We start from the raw sequence: 20,748 nt of genomic DNA, 5'->3' as shown, positions 1-20,748 counted from the left end.
AAAACCTTCGAATGGAAAAATATATTGGAGATGCTAATCAGAGGTCCTGTTAATAGGCACGCCAATGGCTGGATCAAATTACCACTATTTAGTTTAGCGAACCCGGACACGCATTTTTTTGTTAAACGGGTACTGTTGCGCTGGTCTGGCCGTTTAAACTGGTTCCACGATTTCAAACATTCTTTTAATGCAAGCAGGCATGGGTCATGACTAATTTCAATGAACTTCTTAATGATGGCTTTGCAAATTAACCCGAGGGCTTTTGAAGAATGGTTAATTTCAGTAAATTAAAATTTCAATCAGTAAAAACAGTTCAGTTCACCTAGCTTGGATTAGGAAGAAGTAAATCGATTTCTTATCTATTTAAGAATCTGCCGCTTATTATTATTAGCTATTATTAAGGCGGTGAATGAAATTTTTGTAGTGTAGTTTTTTAAAACCGTTAATAACTACCTCACACAATAGAACTATTGCATAACTGCCATATAACTATTAGTAGGTAATAGCAGAAATCCGGGTTTAAGGATTAAGCAATATCCGAAAAAAGTTGATGATATTTAAGGTAGAAGTGCTTCATACCTTTACTCGTTTTGAAGTGTTCTTTTGCTTCAATGCAAATCATCAAAGAGTAAGCTGTTTAATGATCAGACAATTACAGACTAATAACAATGTGCATTGAAACATAGATCCACACCGATAATAAAATTAATTATGAGGTTTGTCCTAGCAAATTAAAAAATAATAATATATATCTATAAAACTAGTCTAGATTAAATAAAATTAGTACTTAGAAGTTTCATAGTTAATTGAGTTTACAGTGATTGAATAAATAAGATTGTTTTAATGTAACTTATGAGGAATTTTTTGCTTAGTTGCAATCAAATTGTATTTTAAAGAATATTATTTAGAGAACTCAGTTAAAACGTGGAGATATTTACAGAAAGTAGGTTTCCAGGAGCAAAACCTAACATTTGTCGGAAATCTTATTAAAAAAACAACATGAAAAGTCTTTGAATCGGTTGACATTTTAATCTTGTGGATCTAAAATGTGTGTCTGTGTCACAATTTCTGATCAACAATAAAAAAACAGCATAAGAAATCATAAATTATGAAATAACACATTATCATAAAAATTAGCTATTTTAGACCTGTGGGACTAATTTAATTATCTCTAAATTAAAGTTGTAAATTTAAATTAGTAACATAATTACAAATTTCATAAACATTTAGTTGATAGTTCTAGTTATTGACCTCTTCATTACCAAACACAGAACAAATCTGGAGAAGGTTAATTTTTAGATTTGGAGTATGTTGACAATGGTAGTAAAAAAGCTTATGCAAGATGTTGTTCCTTGCATTTACAACCCGCATTAACATAAACCTGCCCTTGGAAAACAACCAAATAATTTTGACCATACATGGTCAAATTCACAGCTGTATATAACCATAAAAAATAAACTTTTGACTATGATATTTATCCCGATGGTTTGTTACAGTCAAAACATTACTGAGTATGTGCAACGTCAAAAAATAACCCTAGTTTGCTACATAAACCATAGTCCAAGTACCACCATACAGGGTGGCTAGAGACAATCAAAGTGGGACAAAAACGGGTACAAAAAAAGAAAAGTATTAAATTGTACCACATTCTAGAATAAAATATATGCGTATGTGTGTGCAATATTTATAAACATTATTGAAAAGCAGTCTTTAAAAGTTAGTTACAGCTATTTTCACTTGCAGATTTGAACCATTTCCTACAATTGCGATATAAAACCTTACTCGCTTTCTTTATAAAATAAGTTCTACAAATATTGTCAAACGCAGCATTAGCAATGCAATTAATTTTTAATAAACATCAGGGTCTAAATTGACTAACACTAGCTGTAATTACTAGAAGTATAAATTTTACTTAAAAAAAGGTTTAAGTAACAGCTATAACAGGAAGGTATCTAAGATTTAAAAGAATATGGTTCCGGAAGTCTTCCGTTCAAATTTGATATTCAAACACTATAATTAATCCGTGCATATCAAGGTTTCTAAATGAAACGCCCCTGTAATTAATTAACACATAAGTATTTAATTGGACCACTGAGATGCCTTCTCAGTACACAGAAGAAGAATTACCTTGAAGCTTACTTATATTACTAAATTAGACTATTTTTTAAGCGACACAATCGGACAGGTTTCTTCCGCATTCAAGTGATTAAAAATATCAATCATATGTAAAGCTTTAGATTTGTTGTGTTTTTTTTTTTAATTCAATAAGCTGCATATATTAGTTTATCTATAAAGTGGATACTATTACATCAACGCCCATTTTACTAACAAAATATATTAAATACCAGGGCGTGGCAATTTACGGCATCAATTAGCATCCACAAAGGCAGCAAGAAGCAGGTTTTTATTATGCTTTAGTTCTTTATCCCCCACGTAATTCATCCTTACTCTCATGGCTTTAGTTATTGAATTTGAACCATTTTACTCAGAACGGTGATAAATCGATTACAAGGCCGCTCGAATTATTGTCTTTGACGTCATTTACAGCATGTGCCGGGCAATCTTAAGGCATTTTCAATTTGTTGCAGATTAAAATCTTGTTGTGGACGCTTTCAATTATGTTTTTTGCCTTACACGTATGTTGCAGGTATGGTAGGATTATTTCTTTTAGGAACAAGACGAAAACAGTTCCGTCGTTTGTTGTCTTTACTTGTACGATATTTTTAATTGGTTCAGTTAAATTTAAAGACCATAATGAGTTTATGCCAGATGTTCGTATTTGGACAAAATAATTTCGATTGACCTCTCTCATACAGACTTATAAATAACAGTGTTTTTTTAGTCTGGCGGCCGACAATGCAAACTGAAATAATTTTCTACCAATAATGACATAACGACTTGAAATATGCCTTCAAGCACCAAACTTATATTCCCATAAGTCGTTATTTAATTAAATTTGTTTACACAAACCTACCGACGTGTATTTCCAATCAAGTAGTCGAACCTTACCCATCCGGTATAAATATGTTAAAAACAACTATTACAGGCAACCGGATCATGGATAATACAGAAACTATCCTACAAGAGATTCCGGACTTGTGCTTTTTATGCAGTAATGTCACCCACTTTTACACTAGAAGCGTAATAGTGAATTCTATACAGTAAAGTTAATTTATTTGCTACTAGCTTATTAGTGAGTAATGTAATGAAACGGTCGCCTGCAGATAGACACGTTACTTGTAAAATCAAGGTGGTTCCTTCCATTTTATAATATATGCCGTCTGTCTTAAAATTCCGTCGAAACATGTAACAGTATTGCAACATAGCGGGTCCACCTTACGCGGATGTCGTGCAAATGTGCACACAATGACCGATTTAAGGCACATCCACGCCCATCCTAAATTTTATTATGTCACTGATCATTGTTCAAGCCCATCAACCTCAGTATTCACTCTCCAAAGGTACAGAATGTTTTTGAATCATCTGAACTGCTTTTGTTTATAAATATGTGTTCTCGGTTGTGTTCTGAAACATAGTGAGATCACTTAATTATTCACCTAATTGGACAAGAACATTAATCGTTAATAGCAGTTATTTAAAAGCAGGCAGAGATGTTTCTAAAGAATGCTATAAAATGTCCTTTGTATCGGCACAATGTCGAAGCGTATAAAATGTATTTAAAGCTAACTCAAAAGATGTGAAAACTAGAAGACATCTGTAAACGAGAAGAACCTTTACAGCATTTAATTTTTACGTATGAAATTACAGGTAATAATTTTCCCGCGCTTAAAACTGATTGTCGCGATAATAAAACCTGACGTTGTTAATAATTGCATTCTTCCTAGCTGCTTTGTACATTTGCTGCCAATGCCATTCTTGGTTTAAAATATCATCTTTGAAACTGCATTCATACGGATTTGTCAGTTCATCCTTAAGTTAATGCGACTAAATTTCATCCTCGGTTTATCTGACAGTTACAAATGCTGCAACGTCCTTTGTTTCATAAAGGACGTTGCAGCATGTTAAAGAATTCCCTTTATTTGCGGTCCCCGTGACTGACAAACAGACAAACTCGTATATTGGTAATTATTTACTTTTTGTGATGTCCTAACTTTCCACGTCAAAAGAATACTTTGAACCTACCATGTCAAGCGTCACTGTAAACGTTTTCGGATATATGCTATAATTAGAATGCATAAAGCAGTTGGTTTATGCCTGATTTTATATGTATTTTACAGAATCATCGTTGTATGCCTGTAAAGAAAAGCTAACAGATTTCTACAATTGCAAACGTCAAAGGTAAAATGACGAATATGTGTAATTGAGTTAAACATCCAAATTTGCCCTTAGCTTACGCATGTCTCACCAAATGTCAATGTATCTGGTGCAATCGACCACAAATGATTAAATGCTTGGTAATTCTCAAATTCCAAACCATAATACGTAAAAAGTCCTTTTACACCTTAGTCAGACTCGTCTGTTTAAAAAATATACACACCTATGTATGTATTTGTAAAATAATGTGGTTAACGGTGGGTGACTAATTTATGATCAACAATTATTATTATTAACTGACATTGACCCATTTTTATAATATGCAAATTAGTAAGGGACGGAACTATTCGTTTAATTTAGACTTTAAGCATGCATTTAATTGTTAAAGTCCAAAGACAGCTACTAGTGTGAAAAACAATCAATGTTTTATGATATGATTTATTCAAATTGAAATAACTTAATAAACCTTTGTCAATAAGTAATTAAAATTTGGGTTTTCACATATTTTCCCAAGTGGTAGTCTCCACAAGTGGAATGGGGGACAATGTGTAAGTTATGAGTTTCAACTGACCAAATACAAACTTATCTTGTGCGAAAATACTTACGTGAAAATTTTTATCTATTACTATATGGGTTAGTTAAATTTGGAAAATATATCCTGAATATTGAAAATAAGATATAATTATATTTAGCCTGACTGCTTTTTTTTTTGTTGCTTCAAGGTATCATACTAATTCGTACTATTATCTCTGAGATACCCTGTATACGTCTTTGTGTATTGTCATATGGGTTACTCCTGTAATAAGTTATAAAGAAAGATTTTAGGTGTGTTGCATATACTAATACGTTAACTAAGACCAAACTAGATTTCTTTGCAGTGATGTTGAAGGTTGGCGTCTTCACGCACTGTTGAACTCTCCATAAGATCAATGCGGGTAGTACACAATTTTTCAACTGTTTTTTATATACTAGCAGCTTGTCAGTATTTTTTCCTGATTTTAGAACAATAAAAAGCTAAAGTTGATTAGCTTCAGATTTAGATTAAAGCAAACAATTTATAAAAGGTGTAAACATGAAATTGATTTATGTTTAATGCGGCAGATGGTAAATATGACTTTAACATGACGGTGTGCTTTTCATAAAACTCTTTGAAAATATGAAATTATTCCAACTACATAAATGTTTCATGCACTTCACAGTTAAAACATTTTTATGTAAAAAGCACTAGCAAATTGTTGCTCTGCTTTGTGGAGATTACAGTTAGACGAAATGCAAAAATTATACAAATTAGCTATCATTTGATTCGTAACTCAGAGACTTTTCTAAAATACCGAATACTGACTCAGTTATCTGTCATAAGAATTGAGTGAAATCCTGATTCAGAATTTCTAACAAGTCGTTCGTCATCCTGACAAATTTGTTGTCAATGTTGTTTGTCCCAAAATTTGTCAAAGGCTCACTCTTTCCATTTGCAATTTGATAGTGCATCATTAATCAAATAGACTTTGGCCAAGACATCTCAAAACACGGAATTTCTAAATGTAAGCTGTCAACAAAGAAAATGAGTTTTACAAATTTGGATAGTCGTTTAGTGAAATTGACCATGTATGACAAGTACGTCACGTGACTCACTGGAAAAATCCAACAGCCGGACTTGCTGATAACCGTCACAACGCCTCGACAATAATAAAAAACATGTGAATCTCGGACGAGAAAAAACTAAAAAGGTCATCGGATAGCGAAGCAGCATCACCTGGCGGGTACCCCGGTACCGCACGAGCTTACTTAAGATAAGCTGGGAGGCCCCGCGTGCAGTAGCGGACTTGCTTTCGCGCCCGTCGAGCGCCAGAGCGTCTTTAGACGGTTCCGAACGGGTTCACTTGGAGTCGAAGAGAGTGGTGTGTAGTGGATGATATCCGAAAAGATCTATTTTTTTTAAGTACAAAATAGAAATCGATCTCACTATGGATAACGCGAGTTTTGTTCCGGATAACGTAAGTGCACATACACACACATACTGATAAGTAGCTAGTTGGGGATGTTATAATTAACAGGTAGGGTTCCAGGACAACCAGCCACTTAACGATCACTAACATTTTGATCTTTATTTAGATCATCATCAAAAACAGAAGAAAACAAAAATTTAACAACGGTTAATAAAAAAAGTAAACAAGAAATTTTATACTGATGATGATTTAGATACAGATGAAGAGTTTCTGATTTAGAAAGTGTCTCTGACTGTCCCACACCCGCTTGTAATTATGATTGACAAAATATTTTAAGATTAATGCAACTTAAACAATTATCTATGCACGCAAGACAGTAATTCACATTAGATTGCATCAACTTTGATATTATTTTTTTTAGACAATAACATAGATTAAATTTTCTCTACAGTACTGAGATAAAGTCCAGGTCAAGGCAATTTTCATAATATATTGCTATTTTATTCATAATAGGACTCTACAATTAAAAACCGTCTTTGACTTGGATTAATATTACAACCTAGTTAGCGGTTAAATCAAACCTCAATTAACAATTTTTAAGACCCTCGTAAATGCTGGTAATGACCTACTGAGCATAAGAATTTTTTGTTTTTATGTAACTGTGAGCAATGATTTTTCGTAACTAGTAATTAGAGAAAATAAACAAGTGAACAATTTACTCAGGTAGTTTACATATTTTAAGGATAAATGTAACCTAACATATCCGATCATATATTAACTGTGTACACATTAGTTGCATAGTTAAAATTCTTTGACAATTAAAACTGAAATTATTATTATTACCTGAAATAAAATTTGGATTTTAGAGTATTTCAATAGCTTGTTGAAAAAATTGGGCTTAACCCTTAAATCAGTTTTTGTTATTATGTATTTCATTAATCGAACATTTCAAAAATGGTTTGTGTTGCATCCAAAGTTTCAATTACCTATTTAAATATAAAAAAAGTACTTCAGATTCCTTTGTTAAAAGTAAAAAAGGTGACATCGAAGAAAAATTATTTAATTAATGAATTAATGAGCATGCCATTATTTTTAAAGGCATCCAAAAGCTTGACAATTTATTGTCTTTAGTTACCTGTTGTGCACACATGTGAAAGTGTCTAGCAGTCAAAATAACATATTTGATTAATTGGTAGTCAATTAAATAAATTACAGCCTAACATTGAATAAAACAAGAATTAAGATTTTTTTACTAAAAAATTATAAAAATTAAGCATTTGAATTATTACTACTAATAAAGTTACCTTTTAGGCAGCTTAAAGAAAAGAGCAGCTCTTTTCTCTTTTTACAACCAAAGTAGCTAGTAGCTATGGTTATTTATTTGCCAATATTATTTTTGCGTTATCACATCAATTATTTAGGAAAGAAGTTGTCTTGACTATAACAGGACACGTCGAAAAATCGACAATAATTATTTCGACAGTAATATGTGGTTTAATGTGCTACATAAAACCCCCACGTGCATATATATTGACATATTTTTTTTTGACCTGCTCAAATATTATAAATATAAATAACCCAATAGTTTTACATGTACACCAGGTAATTAGTACTCTATTTAACAATCGTTCGGTCGTAGATATTTCTCGTTTAATTGGTCGACGAGAAAACTACGTAGGTGGGTGATTTAGGATTTAGGTAATAAGAAAATAAAGTTATGTCACAGAAATCTAAATCCTTGAATTGGTTTGAATTGTTGGGCAATTAGCAACTGCAAATTTAAAAAGTTATAGTAGGTGCAAATTTCTAAAAATATCCTTGCAATTATCACTATTAGGAAATCTACAAAATATATCTAAATAAAGAATGTTTTGGTCCGTTGCGGTTAATTTTCATTTACCAAAAAGAATGACTAGTTTTACTTTAAAATTAAATTTTATAAAAAATATCAGCAGTAGATATAATATGACATAATGATGAGTCAGTACAAATAAAAAAATGTGTGCGCTATTGAAAAGTACACCCATAATTCAATAAATAGGATGTTCAAGTTACATCACCCTAGATTACAATAAAAATGATTAGTATTATTTAATAAAATTGCTTGTTAACCACTTGTAACTAATTATAATAAGTACTTGGAATAGCAATTAGCTAGCAATAGTGATTCGTTTAAATACAGCTAAGTTGGTCATTGATGCCATTGAGACACTGCACAGTGCATATAAACTTTTTCAAAAAGAAATATACATTGCGTCATTGACTGAATTTATATACGAGGGTCATAACGAAAACTCATGATAAGTCACTGTTATTTTTAATAAGCATAAGTAAATATTTTCCAGCAATAAAACTAAATTTTACTTCCTGCAAAGGCAAATTTAGCACTTTATTCGACCTGACCATTTTTCTTGAATCATCAACCGTAATTCCCAATACAAACAGTAAACCTATAGTGGAGATTATGCAATAGTACGTGTAAAAAACACCAATTAGCATTGTTAATAAGCCGACCATAAATTCCTTAGCAAATAATATGGAAGTTTATGGACTTGAAAACGAAATAATTTTTAACAAACAACCATTATAACAATAATTTCTAATCAGTCCCTATTAAGTGGGTGCGTTAGCAGTCATAATATTCAACCCACTTTTAATTTATTTAAATGACAAACTAGGTAAATAATTATGAGGGTACCTACAGTATCGAAAAATTTGAAGGCTACATACGCACAATTTAACTAAAAATCATAACAATAGCATATGTGTGGCAATATCGAATGTTACCCAAGTCAAAAAGGTCGACAAAGCGTATCATTTTTATACAATACTCGCAATTAGTAGTGATTTAACTTCAATATATCTCGATCTATGCTAGATAAACGTCTCAATTAAATGGCAATATTAATTTACATTTTGCAATGCCAAAAAATATTTGTGGGTGATCATTGAACAATGATACCCCTTTTTAAACTTTTTCAGTAAATCGCATCAATGCAGGCAATCAAATCTCTACAAAATGACGCAAAATTGTTGTGTAAAAATTAAAACACCAACTTTTGCTGTATAGCCAATTATGGCAATTTTCTACAACGCGGTGCGCTAATTATAAAGCTATTAATTAAAAAGGAAGTCAAGGATACCGCGCAATGATGCAGTAGGTACAATATACCACAAGATTTTTATACACAAATGTATTATTATATCCGGTGCAGGGTTACACAGTGATTTACGTTAATTCTAAGAATTTATTCTTTTACTATAAAAATTCAAATGTTCTCCACAACTATCAAGATAAAACATTTGGCCTTTTTAAAATAAAAATAGGCCAGTAAAACCATTTTACAATTGGTATTATTACAATAGAGCACTGCCTTGGAAATGTTGTCTTATCTAACTTTCAGACGTAATCTTGCGTAACATATTGTTTTACTACTAATTGCTGTAGGCAATGTCTGGAATTCAATTAAGAAATTGTAAAATGATTTAAGTCACACTTTACTCGGCTTAATCTACAGGAATATCAAAAAACTAATACTTCAGGTGAGTTAATCAAAGGTTAATAGCAATAAATCTTGTTCACTATTGCTCAATCAACTGTAAAACGTGTAATAAATCTCCGTAAAGGGCAATGAAACATTTTTTCGGTGAATGAAGCCCGCACCATGGTCAATGGTCAAAGACCAGTGCTATTTAAAGTACGAAAATTGCCTGGCATTGTATTATTAGTGGGTGTTAACTCGGTACTAGCAAAGAATAATTATCATAACGAGGTCTACGGTTACTCCAGGAATGAATTTCAAGTAACTTTTTTGCACGTAGCGTAATTTCCATTCACTTGTAATAAAATGAAATTTTAAAGCCGGATCAAACCTAATTCTGTCCAAGTAAATAGTGATCACAGATCATTTGAACAGGTTGCCGCCCTATTAAGCTATTTATGACGTCACTAGAACAACTGAACTATGCATACGCCTTGAAAGGACTTTCAGGCTCAAATGGTCCTTGAACAATTTCAACTTTCCGTTTAACTCTGTGATTTTGAAATCATAATTAGTAGTATTAGCTTATAAACATCAACATTGAAGAATTATAGTTACAACCATACTGTCAGATACCACACATAATTCTGCATTATATTTCACACATTAAATTAACACAGTTTTTTGGTGGATTAGGTATCTTATAATTGCAAAGCGGAATTTTTTGTAGCAGTCACGGTAAGATTAATGTATTATCATTAGTTCTTCCTACCTGCTAGAGCAAATAATGGTAATTCAAGCATTCAATGACGTGACAGTTTATAGGACATCCTTCTTTTGATATCAGGTAAATGAACGTAACGAAATTTTATTTAAACATTGATTATGTATGCGCCAGGATGAATGAGGTTCTGCTTGCATGGTTTTTAATTATTAAGCAGAAAAGCAGATAAGCAATTGATGCTAAAAAGTCTAAGTAATTTTATTGTGTTCCGTTAGAAAGCAATTTTGATTATCTTTAAATAAAAAAGTTGAGGTCACCCACCTCATGTTTAAACTTAAATAATTTATACATTTTACTAAAGTTCAGTGTAACCAAAATTTGGCTTAAATTAAAAGTATGGAAGAAGTGTAGAAGAAATCCTTCAGTATTGATGATGACAATGAATTATCTGACCTTCTTGCACATCACATGATATACAAAAACCGAGATAATTTTATAAATCACATCTGCCTGGTTCCAATTGTTTTAAAATAACACAGATTCCACTCCATTACTTCATGTTTATTGCTAAAATCGGATTTTAAAAAACCCAGGAAATTCAAAACAGCATATAGATTTTTGATTATTTTATTTCACATGTTGAATGATTTTTAGAATCAAGTTTTATACGGTATGAAATACATCATTTCAGATATCACATGTCTGGGAATTGCAAAATACGCATGTAATGATGAATACTGAAATGTACCAATAAAATTTATTTCATGGCCTTAGGAGGTTATGAGGTTATATGAAACTGATTGTGTTCCAAGAGCCACATAACATTAAAGCACAGTTTTTAGATAAATTACAGCTGCTGCTAATATAAGAAATTGTATGAATAGTTTGATTCTGCTGAAACATTTCTTAAATAGTTCAAATTGAACCAATACCATAAATTATCATCTTTAAGTCAAACCGTCTCGTAGCAATCCCAATAAAAACTTTAAGAGCATGTGTAACGTAATCCACAAAGAGCAGGTGGGTGTAAATGACCAGAATATGTAGTTAATGCAAAGTACCCACGCATAATACGTGGTGTATAAAACAAATTAGGGTACATTGCTTTGCTCTTTAATGATCCTTTACTGTAGTTATCAATTTTTTCATACTTCCACCATCAAGGTTGTGAGTTTAATAAACTCTATTTTTTCTCTTTCTTTGTCTCGTTAGTCTAATTATAAAAATAAAATATATTGTCTTAACTTAATTACTAGAAAAAGTGTTTTACTATGACAGTCAATGCACTGAAATAAACACCGAAAAATAAAATAATTTTATTATATTATCGAAAAAAAGCTCATAACATACAAGACTCTTTGAACAAAACGTTTACCAAAATAGTTATTAATATCGAAGTCTCAGGCTTTAAACAAAGTAAAATATTTAAATGACAAGTCCTTTTTGCAAAAAACAAAAACCTTCAAACATCAAATTAATTTAAAAAATCACACAAATTAATGTTAATGCACCACAAGACAAGGTTTTCACCAAATTATTATTTGAAACCAGTAGTAATAATAATAGAATACTTGGAAACACACGTACTAACTGAAAAATTAATTATCTGAAAAAAAGTTTAGCCTTATGACATCATTCATTAATAATATCAAGTTCACTAAAGAGTTTCCAAACCAATCCGGTTCGTATAAGTAAGTGATAATATTAAACTTAATTGGTATTTGTCACATTAAATAAACCTACTACTGCCATAAAAGCATGTGAAGCTAACATTAAATATAATCCAAAAAGTAACTACTTAGCATCCTGACCCAGCATTGCTCTTACCTAACAATAACCGATTTCATACTTGGTCGTGATGATGAATAACCAAATAAACAAAAACTTAATGACTGTAAAAGTAATGGTTGCCAAACCACCAACTGCAATAATTATATCAATACCTAAAACCACTCTTTTAAAACTTTCCTGGGACACTTACTCAGGGTTTTAATAGAAATCCCAATTAGTTTTAATTAATACATCCAACGTAATTTATAAATAGAGTGATCTTTTTACTTTACAATTTTTTAACAATGAAATAAATATCATAATTAAGCGGTAACATTTACCTAAATTATAAATACGGAGAAGCGGCGCTTGTAAATTATAGGTATGACAAACCACAAATATTAAGTACTCACAAACCACAACAATAGAAGCATTCAGTCATGTCACTTTTGGTATAATTTTCAATAAAGCTTATTAAATCTGGGTACAGCCATGAAGCAACAAGTCGCCCTTAAACTTTCTCGAAATGAGAATTATCTAACATTTCACAATATCGTCACTCAAATCAGAGACGTTCAAGTTCGCTTTCACATATTACTTGCGCAAGTTTGCACGTTAATAATCTTCTTCCCAAAGCCACGACTTGCAGTAGGCGTGCGTATTTTAAAATTCAAATTAAAGTTCAAGTTTATGAATGAACAGACCTTTTGCTAGTTGTCTAACCAGACTAGACGGACTTCCTGATTGTTTTTATTTTAATTATCTCGCTTAACTTACGACAGCTACCTCCATATGTGCGTGCACGAAATCGAAAGTATCATTTTTTTGCCTCACCGCGCCCAATTTAATAATTAAATTATTAACTTGCAATTTTGATGAAGAAAATATGTTATAATTATTTTACCGCAGGCGACCAGCCTCGATTGGAAGATGTTATAAAGGCATTACAAGCACTTGAACTTGTTTTAACTTAAACAAGTTTTGTCGGTAACTAAACAAGGTTACGTTTAGCATTTTATAAGGTAACTTGTGCTCAATCGTCTAAAAGCAAACTGTATTTTTTAATTTGATAGATACTAAGCGGATCTACAAAGAATTTTGAACTTGGACTTCCCCAAGCCTCTAAACAGCAAAAAAGAAAGAAGGTCTCAGGCATAAAAAAAAATTTCCATAAATCTTAACGAAATACAGTGAACTACAAAATTATGCATTCGAACCCAAAAAACAAACATGAAGAAGATCCGGAATTCTGTCGGTCCAAGACGTATTAACCTCATAAATATTCATTAAGCAAGGTCGTTTAATAAACTTTGAACGTAAACAAACGGTGTTGGTATTTTGGCCAAATCTATGAGGTTGAATTATTAAAGTTGTGAAATAGTGAACGCTAACTTGAACTTCACGAAAATGAATACAAACACCTTGCACGAAAATCTATTTCATGTCGGGCACTGTTAAAGTCTTAGCACGAAGTGACCTTACTGATTAATGTTTAAATAATTATCAGAACTCGTGTGAATCCAAAGTTTTAGCAAAACATGACTCAACAAGGACGTTTAGTCCTGATTCATTTTACAAGTTGCTCGGACTCGTTAACCATGCACAAACAAGAATGAGCCTTAAGTACCTGCCTTGAAGGTAAAGATGTCATACTAAAGAATCCACTTAAGTTATTATATTATGATATAATGTTTAATGTGTTACAATGTAACAATTACAAGGAAGTCTTATTTATGCCTATACCTACTGTATTGATCCTTATTGGACTATGGTACATTAGCTGTATATTAGCATAATGTATGTTTGCTAAGAGCAATAATCCATTAATTTTCCATCCCTTCCTGGTTGTGAAATATTTACCAGAAAATAGGATGGAATTTTAAGATTGAAATCAGTAAGACTAATGATAGGGTAGTAAAGGTAATGTGGTATGATAAAGTGATATTACACAAAAGCAGTCAAGAGAGATTGACTCATTGCAGACGTCACATCTGCTTTGGTATAATATCAAATAAATTGTCGTAGTAAAATGCAACCAACTCGTCTGCACGTAAACAAACCAACCTTGAAAAAGTTGCTGAAAAATGAAGTAGTAACCTCAAGCTACGGATAAAACCACATTTTAATGAGTCTCTTCTACCATGATCGAATTCCAAACACCCTTTTATTTGTACCACGCATCCTTTGAAGGCCTTCTAGAACCACTTGGTGTATAAATAGCTTAGGTTAATGACCAAAGAAATTTATCACTCAGTCTGCTACAGATTTCCATCAATATTGTATTGTAATTGAAGTTGACTTGTTTATCATGAAGCGTTAATTATTAAGTAGATAATACCTGTGGATTTACTACAAGAAAATGATGCTCTTGCAGTTGTATTGACGATGATAACACAATATAAAGAAGCAACAAAAATCTGATTTACGAAAATCCGAAAACAGTCACTAAAGCCAAAAATACTTTAAAGTCTAGTTACGTTATAAAGTTATTTCTGAGCCAGGTATCTTTTCAGCATCCGCTACAGAATTTACCTGTTTCTCTGTTAGGCTGGGCCGGCATAGTCACGCTATCTGCTTGATATCTGATAAACATCAAAGCAGCTTTTAAAATCGTTAGTCTGCCGATTCAGGTAGCTCTTTGATTGAAATTGTATAGCGATTACGTGCCCTGAATTTTACGTTTAAATATGGCAGATGGAACTAGAATGGCTGAGGATTGATAATGCTAAACAATCCAATTAAACAAACTTTAAGGAGTGACTTTTGCACCAATCGACCTAATACTATCAAGATTACAATATTTGCAAAAATAAATATTGCACAACCTGATAATATAAATTAAACTTTGAAAATAGACATCAAACATCAAAATGCATAATATGAAAAACAGTCAGGTAAAAAAATTCATTTTTGCCATAGGAAAAATATCATTGATAGTTGGGGAAAACCGCCATATTAAATAGAATTTCCATACAAATCAGCAAAATCAACCAGTACATAAATCACAAAATCTTCTGAACTTACGGATTTAATTGCAAACAACTTGTATTCCACACTATTTAACTGTGTAAATTAGTTACATAATTCGACATTGATGGGTTTGACATAACGCAGACGATTTCATGTAACCAATCCAATTTTACGTCTTTACAACGTATCAATTTTCCATAGTTGATAGACATTAAGCACGTTTTCATATTTACTGCTTTCATTACCCCGCAATAAAACCCATTTAAAATCAGAAATATTGCATTAAACAGTTGTTATTACAAAACAATTAAGAAATAAGCATTGATAGATAGGTATACACTTTTTTCAGGATGTTACATTTTTGCGCAAGAAATTGAACATGTTTTTTAATTTCAGATCCCCGCAGATCTCGAGAAGAGTTGGCACATTCCTAGACCCACACTAGCTCGGAGCTCTAACAGTTCACAGGGCTCAACTTCTAGTAATAATAGCACTCAGGTAATGTATTGATTATTTTAAAAACGTCTTTCAGAAAATAATTTGTTATTCAATTTCTTATTTTTTTAAGACGTTTTCAAAGCAAATCATACCAATTCTCCTTTCAATGGATAAAAAGCTCCGGTATAAGTATAAGGACATTCACTATAAGAGACGGTATTTTACTTTTAAATGTAACCTCTATAGAGCCAGCAAAGTCATACACATACATCAACCATTATCTGAAGGTTTCACAGCAAAACGTTACCATAGAATTTCAATGTTCCAAACGACCTTTACACTTGATCTTGACCGTAGGTAACAATAATAATAATGAGACTGTAGGTGGTAGTAACTATAAACTCAAGAGCAATTATATAAACAAATACTACACCTGAATATATTAAAATGGATATGGAGCGCTAAGTACATGTCACTAATCAAAACTCATAACGTATGCAAGTCAATTTAATTTTTAATTGAACAATGAATTTCTATAAACTCAATAAATAAAACTGTATTAAGTGGAAATTGATTTCAGAGCGCCAGATCTGGGTCGCTCCTGCTGACTGCTGCAAACCTGGCACAAATTCACCCTCAAATACCTGAGGAGGGAGCCATAAGCACACGTGACCTCAATATACAGTACTATTTAGAGAAATCTAATAAAGACAACGCAATCATAGCTGCCCTGCCGAAGACGTGTAAACAACCGGAGCCAGACAATGTGTCGATAGCCAGTTCGATGCATTTTACCGTGGTTAATATAAATTCTAGACCATCTAGAGTACCCAAACGAAGCTTTTGTAGAAAACACCAGCTAACTATTTTGGTACTTAGTATGTCTGCTTTATTTACCATAGGCATAATTGCTGCCATTTACGTTATGGAAAGTAAGTTCAGCGAATTAGATAATCTTTAAGCAGTTATTTATTTATTTATTTTTTCAGTGAGGGCCAGGAACCAAAGACGATACTGATTCTAGCCAGATAAGAACCAAGCTATATAAGTTTAATAGTACCTACTTCACCAGTGGCATTAATAGTAAAAGTAATAGTTTTAAGGACTTCCTCAAGGACCTATTAAGATACATTATACATATTTATCATGTAACTAATAGCCTACCTACTTACATAATGTTAGTCAAAAAACATTTATACCTTAAGGAAGTGTTTGAAAAGTGCAATTTAAACCTTTGACTTTTAAACACTGCCCATAAATAGTGTAATGGATTGTTTGTCATATTTACCATTTCAATTTATAGTTAATAGGTTGTAATGCAGTACAGTACCAACTTTTTCTTGTCGCAGCTCGGTGTGTTACGCTAATTGAATTGAAAACTACAAAATGGAGCTTCAATTTATAGTATCAGTAGTGTATTATTAGAAGTATAGTTATATGTTACTGTGATATGCCAATGTCTTAATAAGCATAGTAGTAATTTTGTACAGTATTTATAAATATTTATGTATTATCTTTTTAAGTAAAAGTGAATAAAATTTAAATTACAACGACTTTCTTTGCATTAATGCCATTAATAGACAAAGAGTGCCTAATATGAATACAGATAATAAGTGGCGCAAAATTTAAATTAGCATAGTTATAGTTAAAATATTTCTATAAATATTCTAAAGCAATATTCAGAGTTCAGTAAACTCCTTTAAATTTAATTGTGCTGCATATATTAAACATCAAGAAAATACTTAAAGCTATAGCAGCTCTGATAAATTTAAAAATTGTTATTTGAAATACTATTTCAATCATTTCTGATATTAATAAGCTAAAACAGATAGTCAAATAATTATAAATTATAAAAAGCAGCATCTATTAATGGATAACTTTTCATTTTGCTTGCTAGGAGTAAACATAATAACTACTTTCAGTATCCTATATAGAATTTAGGTCTATGATTAAGGATTAGGCAACATAATAAAATTTACTATAAGTAAAAGTGTAATGAGAAACACAGGTGTAGGCGTAAATTGAAAATAACTGCTTAGGCTGTCAGTAATTCATTTATCAACATTTCCCTTTAAGCCTATCTTGACCTTAAACAAATTTTGATTGAAAAGGGCACTTTGAATGTTGACTTCAAAAGTTATGGATTGAACAACAAATTTGTAAGTAATATTAAATATGACTGTGAATTTAACTTGCTATGTCTGAGCATTATGATAATTAAAGATAATGAAGTATTTATAAATAATGCGCATTCCACCACTAATAAAGCTATAGTTAAACGTTCAATATTGTAATTTTCAAAGATTCTACTTAATAACATCATGTAAAAAATTGCACTTGCTGGTTTCATAGTGTTGAAGCTGTTTACTATGCAAGGAAATTTACATACAAAGAGTAGTAATTTCAACATACAGGTCACTTGTGGTTTAGAAATACTTTAAAAGGAATACAGATAGTAATTAAATCTATGATCACTGACTTTTGATTGTTATATTTATACTAGTGTTTAAACCACATTTCAAATAATAATCTTTTAAAACTCCCAGTAAAATAAAACACATTGTGTCCTTCCTTAATCAGTTTAGTAAAGTAAATTATACCTTAAGAACTGTGACTTTACTTTCAAGTCAATAATTCCTCAAGAAATGTGGGTTAGGAGGATGAACAGGTCAGTTTTAAATAAACTGGATTTTCTTTCTTCTAGATTAATTAGAGTCAGTTATTTTAAAAAATAGGGTTTCAGTATAAATGAAAATATGTTTCAGAGTTGATTTCTGAAAACAATTATTGTGTTAAATTTCATTAATTTTTGAAAGTTTCATACAACATAAAAGAATCCAAGTAAAATTTGTGGAAAGCAAAAATCTAAGTAGCAAATTGATTTGCTAACAGTATAACACTATACATAATTCATTTGGGAATAACCAAATAACCTTGTCTATATTATTATAGCTAACTAGTGTGTTTAAGATGTCTTCACAATGTCAAAAAATACATGCTAATATAATCATGTCATTGAGTATGTCATACCAACCTCCATACCAACCACCTACTTAATAGTACAATAATACAATGTAAGTTTCTGTAAATAATAAAATATAACACAGATTTACTTTTGTAGTAGTTTGAGCAACAACTACTAGTTATCTACTTTTCTAATGACATTAATGAAAAATACAGCCTATTTTGCAGTCATTGCAGTTAATTTATAACTTTTACCTTTATTTTAGCTATAAAAATGTACTATTCATCCAACCAACCCTTCTTAGTCACCACCACAGGATATAGTTGACTGGTTTAAAAGAGAATAATGTAACATGTTTAAAATTATATCAAAATGTGATATTAAAACAAAAGAATTATTTAGATTTTTTTTGGGGTAATGCCAAATTCCACCTACCTTTTCTCTGTAAAACATCTCAAAAAATCTTAAGTAAATTAGGCACACTTGTTTTTGAAATGTATCCATTCATCTGACTATGTTTGTCACTATACATTACATTGATTGTTTCCATCACTTTAAATTTTAATGGAATTGTGGCACAAAAAGTAACATGCACTTACCTCAACATCTTGTAAAGTCTGGGTCCATGAATACTTCTCCAGATCACATCCATTACCTTTATTAGGCAATAACTTTCCTTTTTCTGACTCATCTTCGTCTTCTTCAATTTTTGCTGGTGGTACAAATGATTCAGTATTTGCAGTTGATGAACTGGCACCAGACTTTTCAATATCTATTTCATTTTGCATTTTCTCAGCCTCCTCTTCAGTCAGCTCGGTAATTTCAGCAGATTTTGGTGCTTCATTGACTTTCTGTTTAGCTTTACGAGCATCATCTCTCTTTCTCTTTGCTTCTAGCTCAGCTTCCTGTGCGGAACGGCTTATCTGTTCATGTTTTCTGAATGTGTTCATAACAAGCTACAATACAAACACAAAGCATTGCAGACAGACATAGGTGGTCGAATTAAAATGAAATATATTCACCTTTTCCCAGTCTCCCTTGTTTCCGCCTGTGAAAAAGTCAGTTTTGCGGCCTAGAAAGCTCACAAACGTGTCCAGAAGCTATTAACGTTCATATTAAGTTAAATTTTAAAATGTTTGTATTTAAGAGGTTAACTAACCTGTGAAGCACCTTCTGGGTGATGTTGGGCAATAGATAAGAACAAGGAGTCAAATTGCTCCGTCTTGTCGCCATCTCCACTCATTGTTTCAACTGTAACTTTAACTATTTACTTCGAAAAATAGCTTTTTCCTGGAGAAAAAGTAACTTTTGTGTTCACCGGTTCTAGAATCTCTAGAATTTGTATTGTGGTCTGTCAAGTGTCAAAAGTCAAATTAACCTTCTATCAAATGCAACTGATAGAAACGAAATGTAATCGATAAGTCAGTATCGATAGTTAAGGAATTTTATACACGTACGATTTATACCATATTTCAAGTACAAAAGTAAAGTAATTCAGAATGGACACAAATGGAGAAAAAAATTAGAAACTTAAAATATATTACGTACAAATTTTAATACAAATCAAAAAGCATACATTAGCGACATCTGTTATGGACCTCCGTAAGTAGTCACACATATGGATTTTTTTAGAATTCGAAAAATGAGGTTGACAAATAACGATGTCTGTGTTGAAACTTGAAAGAGGGAGCAACCATCCAAATTTTCGTTATTAAAAATTCAGAGACAAATTACTAGTGGGGACGTTTGATACCGAAAACAAGATAGATAAAAATAATATTTTAGTCGGAAAAAAGTTCAGATGGAAACGCGTTATGATGATCCAAAAATTACATGACATCATGATTACAAAATCACAAAGAGGTCACATGACCTTTGGATTATGACGCGTTTGGATCCGAAATCACTAGGGCTTTTGTCCGATTAAAAAAAAATGCAAATTTATCACACTTGACTACAAAGCCTGACTATTTCATTAAAACGTGCTTTTAATAATTAATTTCACACAAAAATTAAATTTGTATTGGATAGCAAACAAACCAGTAACCTGACAGAGTTCACATGCATTAATTCTGATGTGTAAAATCCTTTCTACTAAATTATTAGTACCTACTTAACTAACGGCCGGTACTTTCACCTCAGCATAAATTAATTAGGATAATTTCTATAAAAATGGTG

At 31.6% G+C, this 20,748-nt stretch overlaps 2 protein-coding genes across 2 annotated transcripts in view; one reads left to right on the top strand and one right to left on the bottom strand.

The window, feature by feature from the left end:
* The window catches only part of nudC (nuclear distribution C, dynein complex regulator), a 33,499-nt gene extending 13,561 nt beyond the window's left edge, over nt 1-19,938 (bottom strand). Inside the window, exons 1-3 of the mRNA XM_081979083.1 lie at nt 19,730-19,938; nt 19,593-19,670; nt 19,170-19,526 (exon numbers count right to left, since the gene is read on the bottom strand). Of these exons, the coding sequence (XP_081835209.1) occupies nt 19,170-19,526; nt 19,593-19,670; nt 19,730-19,813 (519 nt within the window). The 5' untranslated portion in view covers nt 19,814-19,938. The remainder of the gene's footprint in view (nt 1-19,169; nt 19,527-19,592; nt 19,671-19,729) is intronic.
* On the top strand, nt 6,075-17,158 carry LOC145728673 (uncharacterized). Its single transcript, XM_081979086.1, has 4 exons — nt 6,075-6,269; nt 15,564-15,665; nt 16,186-16,537; nt 16,595-17,158. Exons 1-4 carry the CDS (start codon nt 6,240-6,242, stop codon nt 16,621-16,623), a joined length of 513 nt encoding a protein of 170 aa, XP_081835212.1. The 5' UTR covers nt 6,075-6,239; the 3' UTR covers nt 16,624-17,158.
* Nucleotides 19,939-20,748: the final 810 nt, after the last annotated feature.

The sequence above is a fragment of the Ips typographus genome, linkage group LG4 (assembly GCF_016097725.1).
Source record: "Ips typographus isolate SLU linkage group LG4, UJ_Ityp_2.0, whole genome shotgun sequence".
Classification (NCBI taxonomy): domain Eukaryota; kingdom Metazoa; phylum Arthropoda; class Insecta; order Coleoptera; family Curculionidae; genus Ips; species Ips typographus.
Note: the sequence above shows the minus strand (reverse complement) of the source record. Positions and strands in the feature narration are given on the sequence as shown.

What these genes read in the sequence shown, in the direction of transcription:
- LOC145728673 (XM_081979086.1), top strand. Translation starts at nt 6,240, where the DNA reads ATGGATAACGCGAGTTTTGTTCCGGATAAC. An exon ending in CTAGTAATAATAGCACTCAG is followed by an intron (nt 15,666 to 16,185) that starts GTAATGTATTGA and finishes AATTGATTTCAG; the next exon opens with AGCGCCAGATCTGGGTCGCT. An exon ending in TGCCATTTACGTTATGGAAA is followed by an intron (nt 16,538 to 16,594) that starts GTAAGTTCAGCG and finishes TTATTTTTTCAG; the next exon opens with TGAGGGCCAGGAACCAAAGA.